This window comes from Pseudorca crassidens, chromosome 19 (assembly GCF_039906515.1).
Source record: "Pseudorca crassidens isolate mPseCra1 chromosome 19, mPseCra1.hap1, whole genome shotgun sequence".
NCBI classification, from domain to species: Eukaryota; Metazoa; Chordata; class Mammalia; order Artiodactyla; family Delphinidae; genus Pseudorca; species Pseudorca crassidens.
The window spans coordinates 51,644,815-51,667,008 of NC_090314.1; the positions used below are offsets into that span (position 1 = coordinate 51,644,815).

The 22,194-nt window shown below is 49.8% G+C and overlaps 1 protein-coding gene across 1 annotated transcript in view; it reads right to left on the reverse strand.

Annotated features, from left to right (window-relative positions):
- TBCD (tubulin folding cofactor D) overlaps positions 1–22,194 on the reverse strand; it is a 177,067-nt gene that overhangs the window by 73,207 nt on the left and 81,666 nt on the right. Inside the window, exon 14 of the mRNA XM_067716312.1 lies at positions 3,215–3,371. Within this exon, the coding sequence (XP_067572413.1) occupies positions 3,215–3,371 (157 nt within the window). The remainder of the gene's footprint in view (positions 1–3,214; positions 3,372–22,194) is intronic.

Sequence of the window (22,194 nt, forward strand, 5' to 3'; positions counted from 1 at the left end):
ATGTACTTATTCACAAAATAATTATTCCATCTCTTATTGTGTCTGAATATAACGCTTAGGAAATACAGGTTTTCAAAATCGACCAACACTAATTCAAACCATGATTAAAATGACCTAAAAACTTCCTTTTCGGTATTTACAAAACAGAGAGGGTAAGCACATATTCACAGGTGAGGGGGGAAAACAGTTCCTCAGGTTCCTTTAGGAAGGGGAGCAGGCCAGAGCAGTTCCTTTAGGAAGGTGAGCGTTCCTTCCCTGCACGGCTCACTGAGCTGGTGGCCGGCCACACTCTGACCTCTTCCTCTGTACGGGCTGAGCCCAGCCCTGCCCATTATTACCACCACCTGATTCTTTTCATCAGATGTTTCTAGTTCATTTACAGAATTACAGTTTGATCTCAACTGTCTACTTTTGCAGGATCTACTGATGAGTTTGTGAAAGTATAAAGATATCAAGATTTTATCATGTGCCAGGATGAACAGGCTTAAAAGCTGACAATTAAAATGTGGTCACTTATTACAAACCAAGGGAGGCTGATCTCAAAGGACACACCCCAACCGATACTCCTGGGGCAGGGAAGCGAGCGCCCGCAGCGTCCTGCAGACTCACCTGGCACTGTGACTCACCCTTCAGCCCGCCCGCCTGCCTGCTCCACCCCCGGGCCTGCTGTCTAGATGGACCAGGAAAGGCTGGAGCACAGGCTCCCTCGGAACCTGCCAAACTGGACTGAGAAAGCTGCCGGGCATGGCTCCAACGGGCACTTGCTGATCCAGTCCTGGGATGGGCACAGGGGAAGGGGACAAGAGGGGCCTTTCTGAGCAGAAACTCCATGAGGCACTAACTCCAGGGTAAATTAGGAGGGTTGTGAAGCAGGAGTCTCTGGGCTCCCCTGCAAGCTGGTGGTTTCAGCGTATGTAAACTCATCAGTGATTGCTTGGGCGTATCCAAGACGTCAGGGAAATTCAGCCTCCACGGAGATCAAAGGTCCCAGGTGAACCACATGAGTTTCTGCGGACGGACGCTGCCACCAGTACACGCAGCTGTGATCTGTCCCTATTTAAAATGAGTCCCAGCTCAGAAAGCTCGGTGTCCTAACCACCCACCTGCACTCTGTCCCCCTCACATTCCAGTTCCCTCGGGGGCCCCACAGTAGGGCTCAGCCCACCCCTCAGCTGCAAGCAGACCTGCATCACCCTCGTCCAACAGGTGGGCTGCACAGGCCTCCACCCAGCGGGGTCGCTGGTCTCTTCAAAGCCCTCTCCCAACAGGCGCCAGCTCCAGGAAGTAACCCTCTCACCAAAGGGGGTCTTTCCTTTTCTGAATAACAGGGCATCACCCTGAAGTAAGATGTGCCGGTGCCCCTTCAGCCTCCAGGAAAATTGGACAGGAGTATGTGAAGGGCCGCCCACACCAGGAATCCACATTGACAGTCACGCCATGTGAGCAAGGGCCAGGCTTAACACTTACCAGCACTTCTGCTCACCGGCTGGTACTCTGCATTATAAAACCACTGCTGAGATTAGCATTGCAATGGCATCTGCTTTTGGGTGAAAGAGGCTCCCTTCCCAAGCCCAGGGCCTGCACAGAACCCTGCTCTCTGGCCCACGTATGCCAGCAGGGACAGCAGGACTCAGGACCCTATTTCTCTCCAAGTTGGTGACGAGGTCTTGTGACTCTGACGTTCTCACCTACGGGGCAATGAGAAGCTTCTCCCCGAAGCAGAGGACGTGGTGAGTGGGGGCTGCCCACCTCTGGGCCCAATGCCTCTACTGACCCTTCAGCCCTTGGCAATGCTTCTCCCATTGGGCTGAACCAAAGAGAGTCCCTGGAGAAAGCAGGGGCCCAGGTTCCTGCAACCTTCCAAGCTCTCAGCCACAAAGGTTAAACTGAAAAAAGAAGCCTTGTCGGGATGGTTTAACTCTGAAATGGGAATGACCATTTGGAGCCAGATTCCCCCACATCTGCTTCTGGCAGAGGCAGCGTGGCATTTGCAGAGCCAGGTCTGGCTTAGCTCCAGGCAAGCGTCCTTGGAGGAGTGGGAAGCCGTGACACTGAATGAGACAGCACCCAACTAAGGGTTCATCATCCTGTGACTGCTGATGTAAACAATGAGCAAAACACACTTCTTTGCTTCATTCTCTAGTTACAGAAGCAACTTCCAAAAAGCGGAGGAGCAGAACAAGAAAGCAGTAGGCAGCGCCTTCCCTGAAGCTGCATTAAACAGCAAACGATCTCCCGTTTGCAGAGCAATGAGAGAGTGGGGAACGCACGCCCGAGGGCAGGAACAAGGGACAAAGGCACAGGCAGCCTGGTCTCCGCAGCCAGGCCTCAGGCCACGGTACCTCCACAAGCCTACTGCCCTCCCACCCCACCTGTCCCCTCCCAAGGATGGACAGGACCGGAAGGGGTCAGACACCTTTACAACCTCCTGGGAAGCAGTGCGTCTCCCTAAGCAGGGGTCAGAATCCTCAAGCTGCTCTGCAGGCTCCTCCTTCGCGTGAGGGTAAAGACTGAGAAATACAGCCTGGCCACGCATCCGGAGCAATAAACAGGTCTGAGGACCCTCTCCGGACCCTAGAGTGGCCCATGCCCTCCACGGCTTTCCCCCAGGCCCAGCTGGCGCTCAGAAGGTGGGAGGGACCCGATGCGTGGACCGGAGGAGGATGATGTCAGGACAGAGTTGCCGTGCGGATGCTTTGAGACCTGGGGGGTCTCCTGCTCTTTTCACGGCACCTCCTTCGTGGCAGGCGGCCTCCAGGACCTGAGAACAATGTTGCAATCCATCTCCTAGGAAAAGCCATCGGATCAGTGTTACAACCATGACTAACCCAGAGGCTGCCGCCATGCTTAGCCACCTCCTCCAACTTCTTAATCAACAACCAGAAGCAGAGACCTGACCTCCCTTTTCACGTCAAAGGGACTCCAGTCCAACAGGAGACAGGGAAAAAATTAACTCACAACATCACTATACTGAGGACACATCTGTTTTGAATTTTCCAGGGCACAAACACAGGATCCTAAAAGTAGGGCTCAGGCCCACGCGGGTGGCACAGCCTGCTGCCCTCACTGCTCTGTCCAGGAAACCAGGGGAAATGTATTTTTCCAGCCTTGTGAGGCTGAGCTGGTTTTCACTGCACAGGTGCAGACAGTGAAGCAGGCGAGCCAATGCTGTCACTCCTCCACAGTGATTGGAAAATCATTTAACAGGCTTTACCTTGAGATTGCGGCCACGAAGGGCTTCAGTTCCTGAGGCTCGTAGGCCCGTGCGAAGGCCCAGCACACATAGCAGGCGGCGTCCCTGACGTTGGAGCCCACGCTGCAGGCGCCCCGCTTCTCCTCGTATGTCAGCGCCTTCAGGATCACGGTGACAACTGCACATGGGAGACAGAGACCGTGATGCAGCCAAAGCAGCACTCAGCTCCAAAGACGCCGCACCTACTGTACCACAACCCTGCTGGCACCTCAGCCCCAGAGAGGCAGGTGAAAACGTTTCTCAAAAGTTGCCCCAAAACTCCTAGAGAACGGCACGGACATGCCTGCGGGGCCCACCAAAGGGACGCTGCTGGGCCCAAGGAGACACAAAGGGACACAGAGGCCACCAGCAGCAAGGGAAAGGGCTGGCATTTCACGGGAGCAAGACGAGGGTGAGCAGCACCACCTGGGACACCTTCTGATGAGGAAAGAGTATCTGATCCAGAGGACACCGGACCCTGGAGTCCTGCTGTCAAGGGGACCACGAACGATAGACGGGCTTCTAGTTCAGCCGCAAAGCAGTTACCAGCTGGTGAGCAAGCTCGGAGGTAGGAGACCCCGTTACACAGGTGTCCTAGCTCTGCTCAGAGGGCATCTGTGACCTCACCGAGCTTTAGGGCTAAGAACTAGGGTGACAAAGCAAAGCCCATGGTCATTCTGTGCTAACTCCAGGGATAACCCAGATACATTTACTTACCTAAAACACCTGTGATATTTAAAGTAATTTGAAGTCCATACAGATTGTCCTTCTGGTTCCATTTTAAAATGTCTCACTGAGTTTTTAATAGTGCACATGTAATTTTTGATTTTATAAAGAGATGAGAGAATTTAAGACACATGGTAAAAGCACTGTAATGTTTAAGGGAGCTGAAATTGTACTGTATTTACCTATTAAATTTATCAGATTCATGTATTTCAAGTATTTGGGAAAGGTTTGCTTATTAGAGACATGTACTTAAAAAGAAAACACTCATGCATAGGGTTTTAAAAGTATAAAGGTACTGAATTAATTTTATAAATGAACAATTGTTTAAAACCTCTTAAAAGGATTATAATAGTAAAATGTAATAGAAATAACCCTCAGAAAATTTTTAACTAACAATTCAAAGGTAGAGTATTAATTTTTTTAAATCACACTCAATGAAATTCTCTGAAAGAACATGCTGAAGACTGAACATCAGTTCAATCTACTGATTCAAAACAGACAACGATGCTGCCATAAAGCACACTAAACAGCTCCCACAGTGTTTAGAGAAGTATTAAAAGTGAAAATGAAGGCTTCCCTGGTGGTACAGTGGTTGAGAGTCCGCCTGCCGATGCAGGGGACACGGGTTCGTGCCCCGGTCCGGGAAGATCCCACATGCCGCGGAGCGGCTGGGCCCGTGAGCCATGGCCGCTGAGCCTGCGCGTACGGAGCCTGTGCTCCGCAACGGGAGAGGCCACAACAGTGAGTGGCCCGCATACCACAAAAATAAAAAATAAATAAATAAAAATAAAGTGAAAATGAGTATCTGTTCTGAGAAGATGGCGTGGCCGCACATGCCAGCTCCCGGGCACCAGGGCAGAACCGCTTCCGTGGATCACCATCCAACACTGGGCCACCGAGCACAACAGTGGATGGACAGGTACAGAGCCCACGCCCCCCGGGAGGCCAGGGGTGGGAGCACATTCTTCTATCTGTGCACACGGCCAGAGTCTCCCTGTCTCAGCAGCACCACCCCTCAGGCCACATGTTGCAGACACAGCGAGAGATGTCCAGGGTAGAACTGGAACATGGCAGCGTCCCATGTGGGGCAGGTGGTGCCCAGACAACTCATGCACGATTCTCACGTGCATGAACTGGTGTGAGCGTGTGAAGGTCGATGCATAAGACAGCAGGGGAGATCAACCACTGAACAAAGCGAACAAAGAAAGAGCCAGAGAGCCAGCGGTGAGACGGACAGGGTCACAAAATGCACCAAGTGACCAAAGGCACAGCCAGAGGGGCCCAGCCCTCCCTGCAGCAGCCCCACCCTCTCAGGCACATCTGGACTGGGATCTCCCCTGGGTCTGGGCACCTCAATTCTCTCTTCTCTATCTTCTCTCTCTGCTGTAATCTGCAGTCTGAGAAAAGACACTCAAGGTACGGATTTAAGAAAAATGAAGCACCAATTATTTGCACATGCAACTATCATCACAGAAATTATCTTCCAAAGAAATGTACCTAGAAACAGTCTTAGGCAAAGAATCAAAAGAAACAATGGCAGAACTATGAATATTATATACAAATGTCCCCTCTGCCTTTTGCATCTAAAGACTTTTGATTCTCCATAGAGAGCAACAAAAAATAGATTTGATTCTGTACCATTTATTTTGTATACATATGATGATTACTTTTAATAAGATTTGTAAATGTTCACATAAATTTACTTGAAATTACACAAAATAAATGTACTCCAAAATAAAAATCTCAGACATTGTGTTATCAGTTATATGCATCTCAACCAGGACTGAGGACCTCAAGAACATGTTTCCTCAATGTTAGCAGCACCGCAAGGGCACCTGCACTCAAAGTTCTGGCCGGGCACCCACGCTGTGGACACCAAGGTCACTCACGCCTGGAGCTGGCCTTATTCCTCCTCTGTGCAGGCTGAGGACTCTAAACATGGAGCCACTCTCTTGCCAAGTTCTCATGTCTTCAACCCAATGGCAGTACAACACCCCACACGGGATATGCAAAGGCCCCTCAAATTCCACAACGTCTGAAACAAAGCCCATCTCACCCACACATCCCATGTCAGCCAGTGGCCCATGCCCCTCTGGGGCACAGTTCAGGGCACAGTGGTCATCCCAGGGCTGCCCCTCCTTGCTTCCCTGTGTCCAGTCAAGGCCTACCCCACCCATAGCAGCCACACCTCTGCAGAGGACCCCTTCACTCTGGTCCAGCATCTCCCTGCCCAGCCCCTCCATCACTGCTGGACCACTACCAGCCTCAGCCTCTGGTCAGCCTAGTGACTCACCTCAGCACAGCAGAGCCCAAGCTGTCCATGGCTCCCTCTCGTGAGTGCCCCAGGGCCACTACACCAATTCCCCACTGGCCTCGCATCTGTCTTGGCCACAACCAGGTGCATGCCACCCCTCCCACCTGCAAAGCCCCCGGAGCCCTCTCTGCCTGGCATCACACCCTGGGAGCACCAGGCAAACTTCCCTGAGCAGGAGCCACTGAAGCTAACAAGGGTCTGCCTCCGCCAGTCAGCACACCAGGAACTAAGCTCAGCTTTCTGAAAGAGTACCTGTCCCTCTTTGTCTACCTCCTAAAACTGAAGCATACAGTTAAGACTCACAGAGCATGTATACCCAATGTTCACTGAAGCACTATTTATAACAGCCAAGGCACAGAAGCCATCTTAATGTCCAACAACAGAGGAATGAATAAAGAAGAGGTAGTGTACATATACACAATGGAATATTACTCAGTCATAAAAAAGAATGCAATAATGCCACCGGCAGCAACATGGATGGACCTAGAGATGACCATATAAAGTGAAGTAAGTCAGACATAGAAAGACAAATATATGATATCACTTACATGTGGAATCTGAAAAATAGTACAAATGAACTTATTTACAAAACAGAAATAGACCCACGGACATAGAACACAAACTTATGGCTACCAAAGGGGAAAGGGGGGAGGGACAAATTAGGAGCTTGGGATTAACATATACACACTACTTTATATAAAACAGATAACCAACAAAGTTATCTACCGTATAGCACAGGGAACTATACTCAATATTTTATAATAACTTTTAGGGGAAAAGAATCTGAAAAAGAATGTATATATTATATACATATATATATATATATATATATATATTTCTGAATCACTGGGCTGTACACCTGAAACTAACATGACATTGTAAATCAACTATACTTCAATAAAATAAAATAAAAAATAAAAAGACTCACGGAGCATGTATAAATGCCAAACCAAACCAGAGGACACTACCACAACTGTTTCAGATAAAGTAGTTAAATCTAATTAGCGATTTAAAAATTATTATCCAAACTTGAACTAAACCAAATCTGTAATGCTTCAAATTGGTCTTCATTTGTCTTACCTGGAAAAGTTCTAGTTTACCTGGAATTACTCCTAGTTTCCTAGTGTTGTTCATATTCACTCTCTGTGTTAAGAGCGTAGCCCATTCATGGCCCAACGCATGTCAAAACTAACAGGCTGTGGCACCTTGAGGGGAAGCATCGCATAAACTCGCTGTCACTGCCGCCCCAGATTCTCTAAAACCGCCACTTTACCCAGCTGCCCAGACACTTCTGGGGAAGATTGTTCAGCAACTCTATAGCCTGAGGGAAATCTGGATGCTAACTGCTGAGTCCCAATTTATCCGTCCATTGGACAAAATCAATTTCAAAATAGACAACTATGAATGACAGCGGTCAGTACTGTCCACTTCTACTTCAGGTGGACGTCGCACCCAACTACTACACTGAGAAATGCTCAGGGCCCCCAGGGAGAAGTCCACCTCCACAGGGACATGGGCCCACCCTCAACCTGCTTGCCTCTGGCTGGGGGAGCCTGACCCCAAGTAATTGTGAGATGGCTCGTGAGGCTGACCAGTCACGAGGAAAAGGACACGCACTGTCATCTGTACCCACTAATAGACGTCTGCCTCAGCACAACAGAGACCCCCGCATGGCTGACTGGCATTTATTGGTGGGAAAATCGGGAGACTAGGAGGTCCAACCATAGGCTCATCTGGCCCACTGCTCTGTCTCAAGGGTCAGGACCTGCGCACCCACCACCCATGTGTGGCTCCAGGTGCCAGTCTTCACTCGCTCCACAGACTCCTTGGCTCTGCTCTCTGGCCCATCCACTTCTCTGTCTCAAGGAATGGAAGAAGGTCAGTTTGTGAGAGGGCAGTGGGAGCCGTATGCTGCACTCGGGCTCAACCCTACTTGAGAGAGAAAAGATCGGTGAGAAACGTGGGCTCTGAGTTCTGTGTGGCGAGGTGACCCCCACAAACCCCAACTTTGGTCCCTGGCACCCATACATATGCATGTGATGTCCTTGGGTAGCTGCCTGGCCCTCCAACGACATGAAGGCGCTGGACTTCCCTGTGTCCTCCTGCAGCCTCCCACAGAGCTAGGTCAGAGAAGTAGAGACCCAAGCCCGCCTGGGCCTCAGGGTCTCACTGCCAGCCCTGCCCACCCATGTGGCCATGCTGCTGTAGCTGCCTGGCAAAGCCTCCCTGGCAAGTCCCACCCCAGTCCTTGGCACGGGCAGTTTCAAAATCTTTCTCTCGAAAGCTCCAGTGACCCATTTATAACACCTGCCACAAACATTAGTGCTGAGATCCAAGTGCAGGTGAAGAAGTGCTGCCAGGAACGAACACAGGCCTCGCTGCTGGACTGGGGTCTGAGAGAGGGGACTATGCAGCCACTGACAGCAACGGTGGGACACCTGCCTCACAGTCACTGGAAAGGAATTTGATTTTCATAAAGTAAAACAGCTCAGAAGGAGAGAAAGCAAGATGATGGATTTCTTCAACAAGAAAACTGGGAAGTGGGGCTCTCGGCTCCAATTCATCCCAAGGTGGTAGTAAGTACCGTGCCCCAGGGGTAGAAGGACGGGGTCGGGCCTGCTTCTGCTGCTCCTGGGAAAGGCCCATGGCTGCTCCCGACCTCTCAGGCCTTCACCAGCCTCTTCTGTGCGAAAGTATGCTCTGGGCTTCCAGCTCTGATATCCAGGGACAGGAAGACAAGAGACAGACCAGCCCCAGTCCATGCAGGGTACTGAGCGATCACAGAGCTTTGGGGGAGAAGGTGGTATATGACGTAGAAATAGTCTTTGCCCTAAACTTTTATAAGAAGTCATTATCAGAGAAAAGAATTCAAAAACTAACAACTCTTTCCAGATCCAACAGGTTTAAAATACAGAAAACTCTTCAATAGCACTGAACAAAGACCTTTCTCACGGTTCCAATTACACACTGCAAATACATGTCAAATATATAAGATTCCCCAGAGGGCTTCCTTTTGGCAACCCAGAGTCCAGCAATGTAATTTAAATACCCTTCTCTCTAGACAGCATGTCATTTGTCTAACACCAATCGCCTAAGGACAAAGCAGCCTCCAGGTGAGAGAATCGACTTAACCCTCAGAGCACCAAGTCCCCACTTGCAAGGCTTACAAATGCACATCTCCAGAGGTCAGGAGGAACCCAGTGTACTTTTCAGCATCCACAAAAAAATCATCATACAGCCAGCACAGAAGCTATGTGTTTTGATAAGTAATGAATTATACTAATTTAAAAACAAACTCATCACATAAGGAATATCACTGCATGGGGCCAAGTCTCCCAGGATCACTGGGCCATGTCTCCTGAGATGCACTAGAATGATATCTCCCAGGATGCACTGGGCCAAATCTCCCAACACGCCCTAGAATAACATCTCCCGGGATACACTTGGCTGAGTCTCCCGAGATGCCTCTGAGCCTGGCCACATGATGGCGCTGTCTGGGGAGCCAACACTCAGACCACGAACCTGCCTGCCCAGAGTCTGAGCCCAGGAAAGTACCAGTTTCCCGGGAGCAGGTGTGGCCATCACCGCAGAACTTCTACTTCATCCACCAGTACAAACAGCCATCATACCTTCCTAAAGAATGCAGTCCAACTTGCTCAGAAAAAAATATGTTGAATTTGCTGGGGGAGAGGAAATGACGGACAGAAAATCTGGTTCCACAGACATGTAGTTTTCGGTTCCCACAGGACATCTGAAAAACTCCCAAAGGCCCTTAGCTGACCTGTGGGCAGCACTGCCAGCCACAGCACCAACCACTCAGACTTGCATGCTGGCCTTCCTTGGAGGGTGAAGGACCCCCGCCCCACAGACACTGGGAGACCCCAGCCAGGGCTCGTCTCCACAGCACATAACGGAACGGGATCTTAGCAGCATCCTGTGCGGTTTGGGGTGGGCCCCTGGTTACACTCTCCCCCAGGTGCCTGAAGCACACTCACCTGCCACAGTGGGAGCATCCATGAAGCCCTCTCCCTTTCCACAGAAAGTCACATGGCTGTGCTGGTCCAAGAGCCCTCCCACGCATCCTCCCTATGAACAAGACCCCCGCCACCACTGCCCACAGTGCTGTAGCTCAGAGCCAAGGCTCAGCTGTCGAGAAGCCAGGAACAGACGCTCTCTCACCAGGTGCTGTGAAAACACAAGTTCCCCCCACAGTGAAGCCCACAGTCCAGGCTAAGTGGGTACAGCCATTACTGTGATGCATATTTAGCCAAGATAAGGACTCTCCTCACAAGAGAAACACAAGGCAAGACAGAAGGAAGTTACTGTTTTAGCCGGAAAAGTCTTGCCTGAGGGCAGGACCTTCTGAAATGCTTAACACAATCACAAAGCAATACTGAGGCAAACAAGAAGCACCTACTCTTCCATCTGATTGTGCCCTATCCCCTCGGTGTACAGGGCAGTTCCTGCCACATCACCTGCTCAAAGGAAGTGATTAGCAAATATTCCTGCATAAAGCATCTCAAACCTCAGTAGATCAATACACTTAAACTTTTAAAGCAAATAACAAACGACGTAAATGTGGTATAATGGGTAAAGATGGGATGGCAAATACATGTAAGGAGTTCACATATATCATACGAACATCCCAACCTAAAAAGAGGAGAAACAGCGGATGAAGAAAGTTGAAAAAATGTGAATGTTGAAAATGAGGACAAGAGAGCCATTTCTGAAGATCACACGGACAGAACCTGACTTTCAACGAAATCCCCAGACATGCATGTTGATGCAGCAGGCCATGTGGCCATGATCCACCTTAACCCACCCACAGGGCTGTGGGCAGAACGCCTACAAGCTGACCCTGAACTAACAAGTCCATTGCCAGACACCTGTCCTGAGGAGACAGTGCAGGCACTGGTCTATGCTCAAGCCACTCACCATGGACTCAGGAGGAGCAAGTAACAAAGTGGTGAGGGCAGCTCTGCAGTCAGACGGGCCTGATCCTGTGTGCCTGGGCCTCCCGGGGAGCGCCCCCAAGTTGTCACGAGAGCCGCACTGCTGCGACCATGGTTTGAAACAGCAGAAATAAAGCCCTGCTATAACGGGGAGGGGGAATGGGAGGTGATTAAATACAACAGAACCATTCAATGCAACTCAAACTGCCACCCAAAATAATATTAAATGACAGGAGGACACTCAGAACCCCCAAGTACACTATACTTAGTCAATGGCTCGTGTGCTGAAACCAGTGACAATCAGTACTCACTCTGGGCCAGGTCCTTGTCCAACTAACCTTGAGAGGTGGGGAACTGAGGCAGAGAGGGACAGCCCAGGACTTGGACTGCATAGCCAGCCCATGCATCACACTGAGAGAGCCCCAGATCACTCATGCTCACGACCCCCATCTGCCACAACATCAACAGGGCTGATCTCCAGGCAGCAAGAGTCCAGGTTTCCTTAGCTGCTTCTTTATGTCACTGTCCCAAGTGTCCATAATGAACACACATGATCCTCACGATCATTAAAAAAGACAATACAACACTTTAAAATATGGTTCCACACTTTTCCACTATTCAGGGGGCACTGATCCTTCTCAACATCAAACACATTTACTCCATTTAGAAACCATTCCTACGTGGAACATGGATCAGAGAAGAGAGGAGGACAAATCAAAGAAGAGTAAACATTAAAACGACCTGTGTGCTCACTTCAGCAGTATACATACTAAAACTGGAATGATACAGAGAAAATTAGCATGACATCACTTATATGTGGAATCTAAAAGATGACACAAACGAACCTATCTACAAAACAGAAACAGATTCACAAACACAGAGAGCAGACTTGGCGTTACCAGGGGAGAGGGGGTTGGGAGAGGGGGTTGGGGGAGGGATGGAGTAGGAGGTTGCGGTTAGCAGATGTAAGCTATTATACACAGAATGGATAAACAAGGTCCTACTGTATAGCACAGGGAACTATAGTCAATATCCTATGATAAACCATAACGGGAAAGAATACTAAAAAAAAAGAATGTATGTACATGTATAAGCAAATCACTTTGCTACACAGCAGAAATTAATACAACAGTGTAAATCAACTATACTTCAATAAAAAAATAAATATGAACTACCAAAAAAAAAAGGACTTCCCTGGCGGCGCAGTGGTTACGAACCTGCCTGCCAATGCAGGGGACACAGGTTCAAGCCCTGGTCTGGGAAGATCCCACATGCCGCAGAGCAACTAAGCCCGCGCGACACAACTACCGAGCCTGTGCTCTAGAGCCCGCGTGACACAACTACTGAAGCCCATGCGCTCTAGGGCCCGTGTTCCACAACAAGAGAAGCCACCACAGTGAGAAGCCTGTGCACCGCAACCAAGAGTAGCCCCCACTTGCCGCAGCTAGAGAAAGCCCACGCGCAGCAACAAAGACCCAATGCAACCAAAAAAATAAATTTTTTTAAAAAAAGAAAAAAATTTAAAAAACAAAAGATCTGACACCAGTTGAGGTGACAGAAAGACAGAAGGTAAGCCCCCCACCACACACACAGGGGTCCTCCTCCAGCCCACAGCAGCCCACCCCACCCCAAGCGGGTACCCCACCCAGCCCACAGTGGTCCCCACCCCTCACCCTTGGGGGTGGCCATGACAGAATGCCAATAAAGCCGGATGGCTGACAACCTCTGAGGCCATGGATTCCTTGTTGCTGCTACCACAGCATCCACCCAGGTGAGATCGGGCACGTCTTTCCTCCCCTTCAGCTCCCTGGGCTCCAAAGAGGTTTAAGGAAGGTACTGAAAGTCAAAGCAAGTGCCCAATACAGGAAATGCCACTGTGACTGCCGTGGTGAGTTTCCACGAGGCTGGACGAGCAGGTACACTTTCCACGGGACTCCTGGTTAGACTGTTTATAATAAATACCTGGTGTTCTAAACCAGCTGGTTCCAAGTAACCCTTCGAGTAACCTTGGGCTCAAGGTGCTCAGCCAGTTTACTCGACCTTCTTCGTGGGACACAATGCCGAAAACACACACTTCACGCGATCCCAGGTGTCCAAAACTTTAAATAAAGACCTCAGTCAGGAGAGTGCTTTTCTTTAAATAATTAATTTTTACATGTCACTTTTTGGACTGTACTGTAAAATAACCTGAACAAGTATCTTTCCTATTTTAAGAGACAATCTCACATCTTTTTTTAAAAAAAATCAATTAAAATACACCAACATGTTAAGATAGAACATAAGCAAAAGCACCTCCTCTCTTGGGTACAATAACCATCCAAGAGGACAGCGGTGGCTCCCTCCAGAGCCCGGTCCCCCCAGGGTGCTACTGCGGAGGCCCCACCCCAGGACTTCAGGGGGTTAAGATCTTTAACTTGTCATGACTGAGGTCAGGGGTTGACTTTCCAGCCAACCAGTGTGGCCTGGCAGTTGACCTCCTCCTGGTCCAGGTCTGTGCCCACGTCCCCACCATGCCTCGCCCCCTGGACGGCTGACGTGTGGTCATCCCAAGGAGTGGCATGATGGGTCTGTACACCGTGAGACAACTCAGTGCTGGCTGGCACTTCTGACCGTGGTGAGGCCGGCTGTGAGTAAAGAGATGACCCCTACAGTACTAGTTCTCTGGCGCAGGGGAAATGAGCTGCCGGTCCCGTGACATGAAACACAATTTCCATGTGCTATGAAGATGACGCTGAACATGAGGCAAATATGAGAGACTGAGCAACTGAGCCTTCAGGAGGGACGAGAGGCCTCCAAGGAGGAAACGGAAATCATGGGGTCCCCGATTTCCCTACCCCCAGGCCCAGAAACAGGACAACCTGCACCCTCTGCCACCACCACCCACTGAGTAATAAACAGACAACAGGACAAATCGACAGGGCTTCCCCACAGCCACCCCCCGGGGGCCAGCTGGTTCCAAGCAGGCCAGAACAGGAACCGATAGCTGGACCTCCATCAGGGAGCACTCACAGGGCCATCTGCCCCATCAGCACACTCGGGTGCTCAAAGAACTACTGAAGAAGGACAGGAAGTGTACCCACCGCAGAAGGTGAGCAAAGACAGGTGGACAACAGCAGTGAGGACAATGTCCCGGGTAGACATCGGCATAGGACATAATAGGTTTTATATTCTGAGGACAAACTGCACTTTCCATGAAATCAAGATGCTGGACCCCTTCACAGAGACCTGGAAGAGCAAGTGAAGTTAAAAGGCACATGGAAGGTTCCTCGTCTTTCTCTCCAAGAAACGAGCCCATGAAGAAGACTCCACGGGAAAAGGAAGGACACCGTGCAGCATTCACTTCATTTAAGATGCTCCTAAGGGGCTTCCCTGGGGGCGCAGTGGTTGAGAGTCCGCCTGCCGATGCAGGGGACACGGGTTCGTGCCCCGGTCCGGGAAGATCCCACATGCCATGGAGCGGCTGGGCCTGTGAGCCATGGCCGCTGAGCCTGCACGTCCAGAGCCTGTGCTCCGCAACGGGAGAGGCCACAACGGTGAGAGGCCCGCGTACTGCCCCCCCAAAAAAAAAAAGATGCTCCTAAGAACAGACTCAAGGAACATTTCCAGCATTGAAAACTGTGATGTGTACATGACAGAGACATTTCTCTGTTTAATCCTGATGGTGCTATGTTAGCTCACTGACCTGTCCCTGACTGTGAACCGGCATTTGAAAGGCTTGAGGACCACACCTCCCCTTGAGTGAGGGTCCCCCGCCCCGAACCACGCCCTTCCTCCCGTCAAGGTGGTCCAGGCAGGCATCAGAGTGCCAGCATGTGGAGAGGAGTTGGAGCACAGCCCCCAGAGCGGCCTCCCACCCACACCATCTAGCACACTGCCTTGCACACAGCAGGTAAAAATGTTCTGAGTGAATCAGAGTGTTTCTCCTTCTTTCTCCAACGACACACATCCCTTGCAATTTTTTAAACTGCGTAAGCCATCCCTCCTGGAAACATTTCCCTAATGTTTCACATAAGCATAATCTTCTTTATAACTGAAGGATAATAGATACCTCTCTACCCCCCCCCCTTTTTTTTTTTTGTGGTACGCGGGCCTCTCACCGCTGTGGCCTCTCCCGTTGCGGAGCACAGGCTCCGGATGAGCAGGCCCAGCGGCCACGGCTCACGGGCCCAGCCGCTCCGCGGCACGTGGGATCCTCCCGGACCGGGGCACGAACCCGCGTCCCCTGCATCGGCAGGCAGACTCTCAGTCACTGCGCCACCAGGGAAGCCCTCTCTACCCCCTTTGAAATATACTTACCATCAGTAATCTTTCAGCTTCTCCAAATTTTATGTATACGAACAACAGAGTCTAAAACTTTTGGAGGAAAACCTCTTTCCCCCTTCCCCCGCCCACCTATCGCCTAAAGAAACTGTGACCACGCATTTGGTCTGGGAGTAAGGTGAGTGCCTGGACACTGTGGACGATACAAGGACAGGGACAGGTGGGACCGCGGTCTGGTTCTCTCACCACCAGCCCCTGGGCTACTGGGAAGTCACAAAGAGATTAAGGTCCAATCCTCACTTCTCCAACTACGTTAACAAGCCTCCCAAAGAGGGAGCATGTGAAAGCAAGCAGCTACTCTCCATCCGGGCGACCTGCCCCCACGTCCCAGCCACTCTGAAGGAGCAGAAGAGCCGCAGCACAAGGCGAGACTGCCTGCTGAGAAGATCTACTAAGGAGGGCCCCCAGGCCTGGGGTGGCTGCCTGGATGTTTAGAAACCTCCGCAGGTAACTGATTCCTTGGCCACGGTGGGAACCAAGTGCCTTAATCTAGCTCTCGGCTGGCAAACAGTTCCTAAGCTGAACATCACAACATCACCCCACTGCACTAAAAGTCAAATAAAACTGCTTAGAAATAATCCTCAGAAAAATACAACCTTCTACTGACAGACTCCCTTTTAATTTTTTCAACTCTGAAAACCCAAATTTTCAGTTTCTCTAAGATCAAAACATTCTACTCCTTCTAAGTCCCCGACAGGCCTCCCCCAATCTGCGAGGAGGAAGAGCCTCCCAGGAGAAGGGAGCGGGCGGCCCCCGAGCCTCATCCCCACTGGACCCAACCCGGGGCCACCCGCCCTGAAGAGCCTGCGGCCGCAGCACACACTTCCCGCTGAGTCAGGGCTATGCATGAGCAGCTGTCACCTCATCAGCAGCGGTGACGAGCAGCCCCACAGCGCCTGGAGCGATGCCATCGAACAGGGGCTCTCTCCTCACCCGGCTGTGGTTTATTAAATTCGAACTAGAGGACGCCAAGTGAACCCAGGGGAAGCTGTCACTGGGAAAACACAGGCACGAATCCATCCCACTGATGTCGCCCACACCTGGTCCAGGTGCCCACCGTGTGTCCCAGGGGCCAGGACTAGGGGACAAAGCTCTCCCACCACCGCAGAACTGAGGTGAGATGTGAACTCCCATGGGGGCAGCCTGAACCCCCAGGAGGAGGCCCCGCCCTCGGCTGACACAAATGTTTCCCACTTTCTCAGTCCCGGCAAAGCCGGAGCATCTCCTGGTTCTCAGCTGTCACACTGGGTGCTGGCTCCCCAAGGGGCCTGCCCAGCCTTAGTCTACGTCCTCTGTCAGAACTTTCTTGTCAAGCCACCTAGGTAATGGTTCTTGTCAAATTAAACTCTCATGATCTCTGAACGACCCTCCTCAGGGAGAGATAACAAAGGCTCTTTCCATCCCTCTGCGCTCCGCCTAGGACACAGCACCAGGGGACCAGTGCCTGTCCGTCCTGTCTCTTTGTCCAAGGCCAAGGCCACGTGAGGGGGCGGGACGGGGGAGGGGAGCTCGGCTGTGCCGCTGGCGCAGGAAACGGCCACAGCTGATGACAGAGTGGCCCAAGTACAACAACTTGAAAGAAGCAAAAACAAGCGCTCCGGAGAATTAGAGGCTTAACCAGGAAGTCAGGGACCAGTTCTGCCACTGACTCACAGCCTTGGATTCCCTGCAGCAGTGCCCAGACCTCCACTGGCCCCAAGAGTGTCCATGGCACAAATGTCAGGACTGGCAGGCTTGGAGGACCATGCTGCAGGAGAACCCACCTCACCGAGCTGAGAGTCACTGGACCAGACGTGCGGCCCAAGGTCAGATGGCCAGGACGAGGAAGAAGGGTGAATGTTAGACAACAGGCCACTCGTATTTGATTGATGACACGCCCACGCCTGGCTGGGGCCAAGTTCTCTGAAGTTTTCTTCTCTAATCTCACCACCCAGGTCACCGCCTTGGACAGCTGGGACAGGGGAGTGTGGATGGCAGACTTCTAACCACAGGCCGAGGATCTTTCACAGCCAAGCTGCCTGACCTGCCCCAGTGACCTCCCACACTGACCTCCCAGGGTGACGCAGACCCTCAGGCATAGCTATGCCTGCACAGCAGGGAGAGGTCCCACCAGGTAGGGGCAGAGTGTGGCCTCATCCTCCCTTTGTCCAGAAAATGGCAGGTCCCCACCACCACCACGGGCCTCTCCCGATGACACAGCCCAGGCAGAGCTCCATCCTCACTTCTTCAGCCCCCAAGCACCTCCCTGCTGCCCGCTGCACCCCCACAAAGATCTGGACCCACCTCAGGGCTACACTTCGACTCCCACAGCACCCAAGCACAGGGCAAGCAGAGAACCCTGCAGCAGGGGCTGGCCTGCCACGCAAGAAATCAGGCCGGTGCGTCTTCTCCTGGAGTGACCGCTGGGCTGCTCCCCAGGGCGCTCCTGCAGCCTCACTTCCTGAAGCCTGGGACCAGGGCCCCACCAGCGTGTAAGGCAGAGCAGCAGCCCCACGGCTTTCACGGTGGGGGCCAGGTAGGGAAGCGCCCAGGGGGTTCCTTTGGCAGCGAGAGCCACTGTGCACCAGGCAGCCTCACCCATGGGGGCAGGGGGCGTGGGGCAGCACGGAGAGGGCACGGCTACCTCACCCCAAGCACACTATACCAACCTGATCCTGGGGCCACATGCCCACCCAGATGTGTCACCAGGAGACCTGCTAACACGCTACTTTCATGAGCAGATGTGAAATTCAAGTGAAATGGACCCTCTAGCTGTCTTTCCTGTGTAAGTAACTCCCCAGTCAAGTCGGCCAACCTGCACTGGACTTTAAACACCAAATGGGCCTGCTGCTAGCAGGAAACAGATGATAAAATTAGGGAGGTATAGAAATAAATTACTTTAGTAGGCAAAGGGTTTTCCCAGGTAGCAAGGTTTCTCATTAATAAATCCAGAAAAAGATTTTCCATTAAAATAGCATAAATATTATCAACATGTCTAAAATAATGAACTATGTGGACAGACATTACTTTCTGAGCACACTGTATATAACACACAACCAAATCACTTTATATTCATAAATGTCACAATCTTAGTTTTGACCCAAACTATGAATTTCAAATCTTAAATATAACATAGGTAAAGCCATATTATACAGGATGTTTTGTAATTTGCATGGCTTCTATACATGTGTTAAGTATAAATTCTAAACACATACCACTTAGAAATGCATAATACTTCTTTCATCAAACTACAAATTCTTTCATAAACAATCTCAATTCTAATTAAAGAAGTATCAAATATTTAAAAACAAAAAAATTAAAGATACCCTTTAAAAACCCATACACGTGCGTGTGTGTATATGTACATATACAAATACACATTCACACCCAAACACTGCACATGTAAAAAGAACTCATATGAAAGAATTAAAACAATGGTAAGGGGGATTTCTTTGGCAGTCCAGTGGTTAAGACGCCACGCTTCCAATGCAGCGGGCGCAGGTTTGATCCCTGGTCGGGGAACTAAGATCCCACATGCCTTGTGGTGCGACCAAAAAAAAAAACAATGGTGAGGGAATTCCCTGGTGTCCAGTGGTTGAACTTCCGCACCTTCACTGCCGAGGGCAGGGGTTTAATCCCTGGTCAGGGAGCTAAGATCCTGCAAACCTCGCAGTGCGGCCAAAAAAAAAAGTGAAATTTTTACATCAAAAATGACACAATATAAGATCAAGAAAAATACACAACCACAGAATTGGTGAAAATATTTGCAAACTGTCTACCTGATAAGGGTCTAGAATCCAGAATATACAAAGAGCTCATACAGCCCAACAACAAAAAGACAAACAACCCAATTTAAAAATGGGCAAAGGACTTCAACAGACATTTCTCCAGAGATACACAAATGGCCAACAAGTATATGAAAAGATGCTCAACATTATTAGTCATTAGGGAAATGCAAATCAAAGCTATAATCAGATACCCACTAGGTTGGTTATAATTTTTTAAAAAATGGAAAATGACAGGTGCTGACTGGAACCCATGCCCTGCCAGCAGGAACGTAAAGCAGCAGCATACTCACAGCAGCCAAATCTCCATTAGCTGACACATGGATAAACAAAATGTGGTCGGTCCTTATGAGCCGAATTGTGTACCCCAAATTCACATGTTTTAGTCCCAAGTCCTAATACCTCATAATGGGACTGTATCTGGAGATGGGGCTTTTAAAGAGGTAATTAAGGTAAAATAAGACTACCCGGGTGAGCCCAAATCCAACAGGGCTGCTGTCCTTATAAGAAGAGGCGCTCAGGACACAGACACAGACCAAAGGTAGGACCACGCGAAGACACAGCAGGAAGGTGGCCATCTGCAAGTCAAGGAGAAAGGCCTTGAAAGAAACAATCCTGCCAGCACCTTGATCTCAGGACATCCAGCCTCCAAAACTGTGAGGATAAATTTCTGTTGTTTAAGCCACTCAGTCTGGGTACTTTGTTATGGCAGCCCTAGCAAACCATACTGTGGAGTATTCTTCGGCCAAAAAATGAAATGAAATACTGACACGCGCTTGCTTACAACATGGATGAACCTTGAAAACATCATGCCAAGTGAGAGAAGCCAGTCACAAAGGACCACATGCTATATGATTCTATTTATCAGAAACAACTAGAATAGGCAAATCCATAGTGATAGAAGGTAGATTAGTAGTTGTGCAGCACTGAGGAGGATGGAGGTTTCAGGTGACAGCTGAGGGGCATGGGGTTCCTTTTGGGGTAATGAAATGTTCTAGAATCGATTGTGGTGATGGTTGCACAACTCTGTGAATAAAAGCCATTGATTTGTACACTTTAAATACGTGAACCATACGGAATATAAATTATATCTCAACAGACCTATTTTTAAAACCTCATAGATAGGTAGTTATTATCCCAATTCATCAAGAAGGATACCAAAGCACAGATAAGTTACCTTTCTACCTCTACCGGGGTCAATTTTGGTAAGTTATATTTTTCTAGGACTGTCTATTTTGTCTGAGCTATCAAAGTTATCAGCAAAAGATATTCTGGACATGTGGCTTTTATTCTGCACAGGACCTGTCTCACAGCCCCCATCCGGGTGGTCTTACTATTATTTATATGCGTCCCCTCCTGCTCTGTCAATAAGCCGGAAGTCTCTCAGTCTCTCTCTTTGGTAGGCCTTTTGGCTGTTGATCCTTGTAGACCTGTGTCTTCTCCCTCACTCATTTCTCATGCTCCCCTCACTGTCTCCCCACCTCTTCCCTCACTCCTTCCTTGGCAGTTTGAGCCTTTCTTCTCTTACAATATTCTGGGGCGGCAGGGGAGGAAGGGTCAGCAGCAGTTTCTACAAAGGGCCAGAGCCCAAGCATTCAGGCTTTGCAGACCACTGGCTGCTTCCCTTTTCTTTTTTTTAAAACAATGTTGAAAAAAGGAGAAACCATTCTTGGCTCCAAGGCCATACAAAAACAGGCCAAGGCCAGCTTGGGCCCGCGGGCCATAGTTTCACAACTCCTGCTTAAGGTTTTAAATTTCCCTGTAAGTACACTACTAGCTGCATCTTGAGAGTTCTGATACATAATAATTTTGTTACTGTTCATGTTTACCTTTAAATTTTTATTATAAAATTTCTATTGGGATTTCTTCTTTGATTCATGTGTTATTTAGAAATCCATATATTTTCAAACTAAAAATTCACATCATACCTTTATCCTTCTGTATCTGACTTTTAATTTTATTGCTTGTGGTCAAAAAATGTAGTCTGTACACCAGTGGTTCTCTGAAATTTCTTGAGACTTGTTTTATGACCTTACTAGTAAACGTGCAGCATTTGTAAATATTCCTCTGTGTCTTAAGATTGCAGCCCCTCAACCACAGCTGCAGAGCCCTACACAAACCCACAGAATCAGGCCTGTTTTTCTGTTGTCTAAGTCTTAGACACAAGGCTCCCTGCTATTCTATTTCCTCCCACTATTCTATTTCATAAATGAACTGTCAGCAATCAAGAGAGGTGTTCTGAGCTCTCAGGAGGACACCAGATTCGTCCACTTATCCCTGCAACCCTACTGATTTCTGCTTCTCACAGCCTCAAGTTTCACGAGGAGTCAAAGCCCCAGGGCTATGTGCACCACCTTGACGGGGATGAGCCCAGGCTGAGGGACTCACAGGAAGCCTGCTCCAGGCTGTCCCCTGAGTCCTGGACAAGCATCGTAACCAGCTGCCTCAAAACAGGTGGAGTAAAAGGCAGTCAATGTAAAATTACACAAGAAAAGCACACACATGAGGGAGAGTCTGCAGACACCACAAAAGGATCAGAAGCCCAAGCACTGTGGACAAAAAACAGAACCTAAAAGACAATATCGGAAATACAGGCCTAGAATATTAAACACATAAAAAGAGGAATGGAAACCATAGTAAAGAAAAGAGGAAGATTTGAAAAAGAACCAAAACAAGGTCTGGAAACAAAAGGGAAAAAGATTCATGCTGTGGATGGCTTTCGACAGTGACCTTGGGGGCCTAGCTCGGGAAGCGAGCCCAGCCAGCGGAGCTTTGCGACACCACACACGAGGGCCGGCAGCCGGAGTCAAGCAGAACAAGGGAACGAAGGGGGCCTGCCCTCACTGTCTTTAGTCTGTTCACGGCTCTTTTATTGCTATGTTTTCA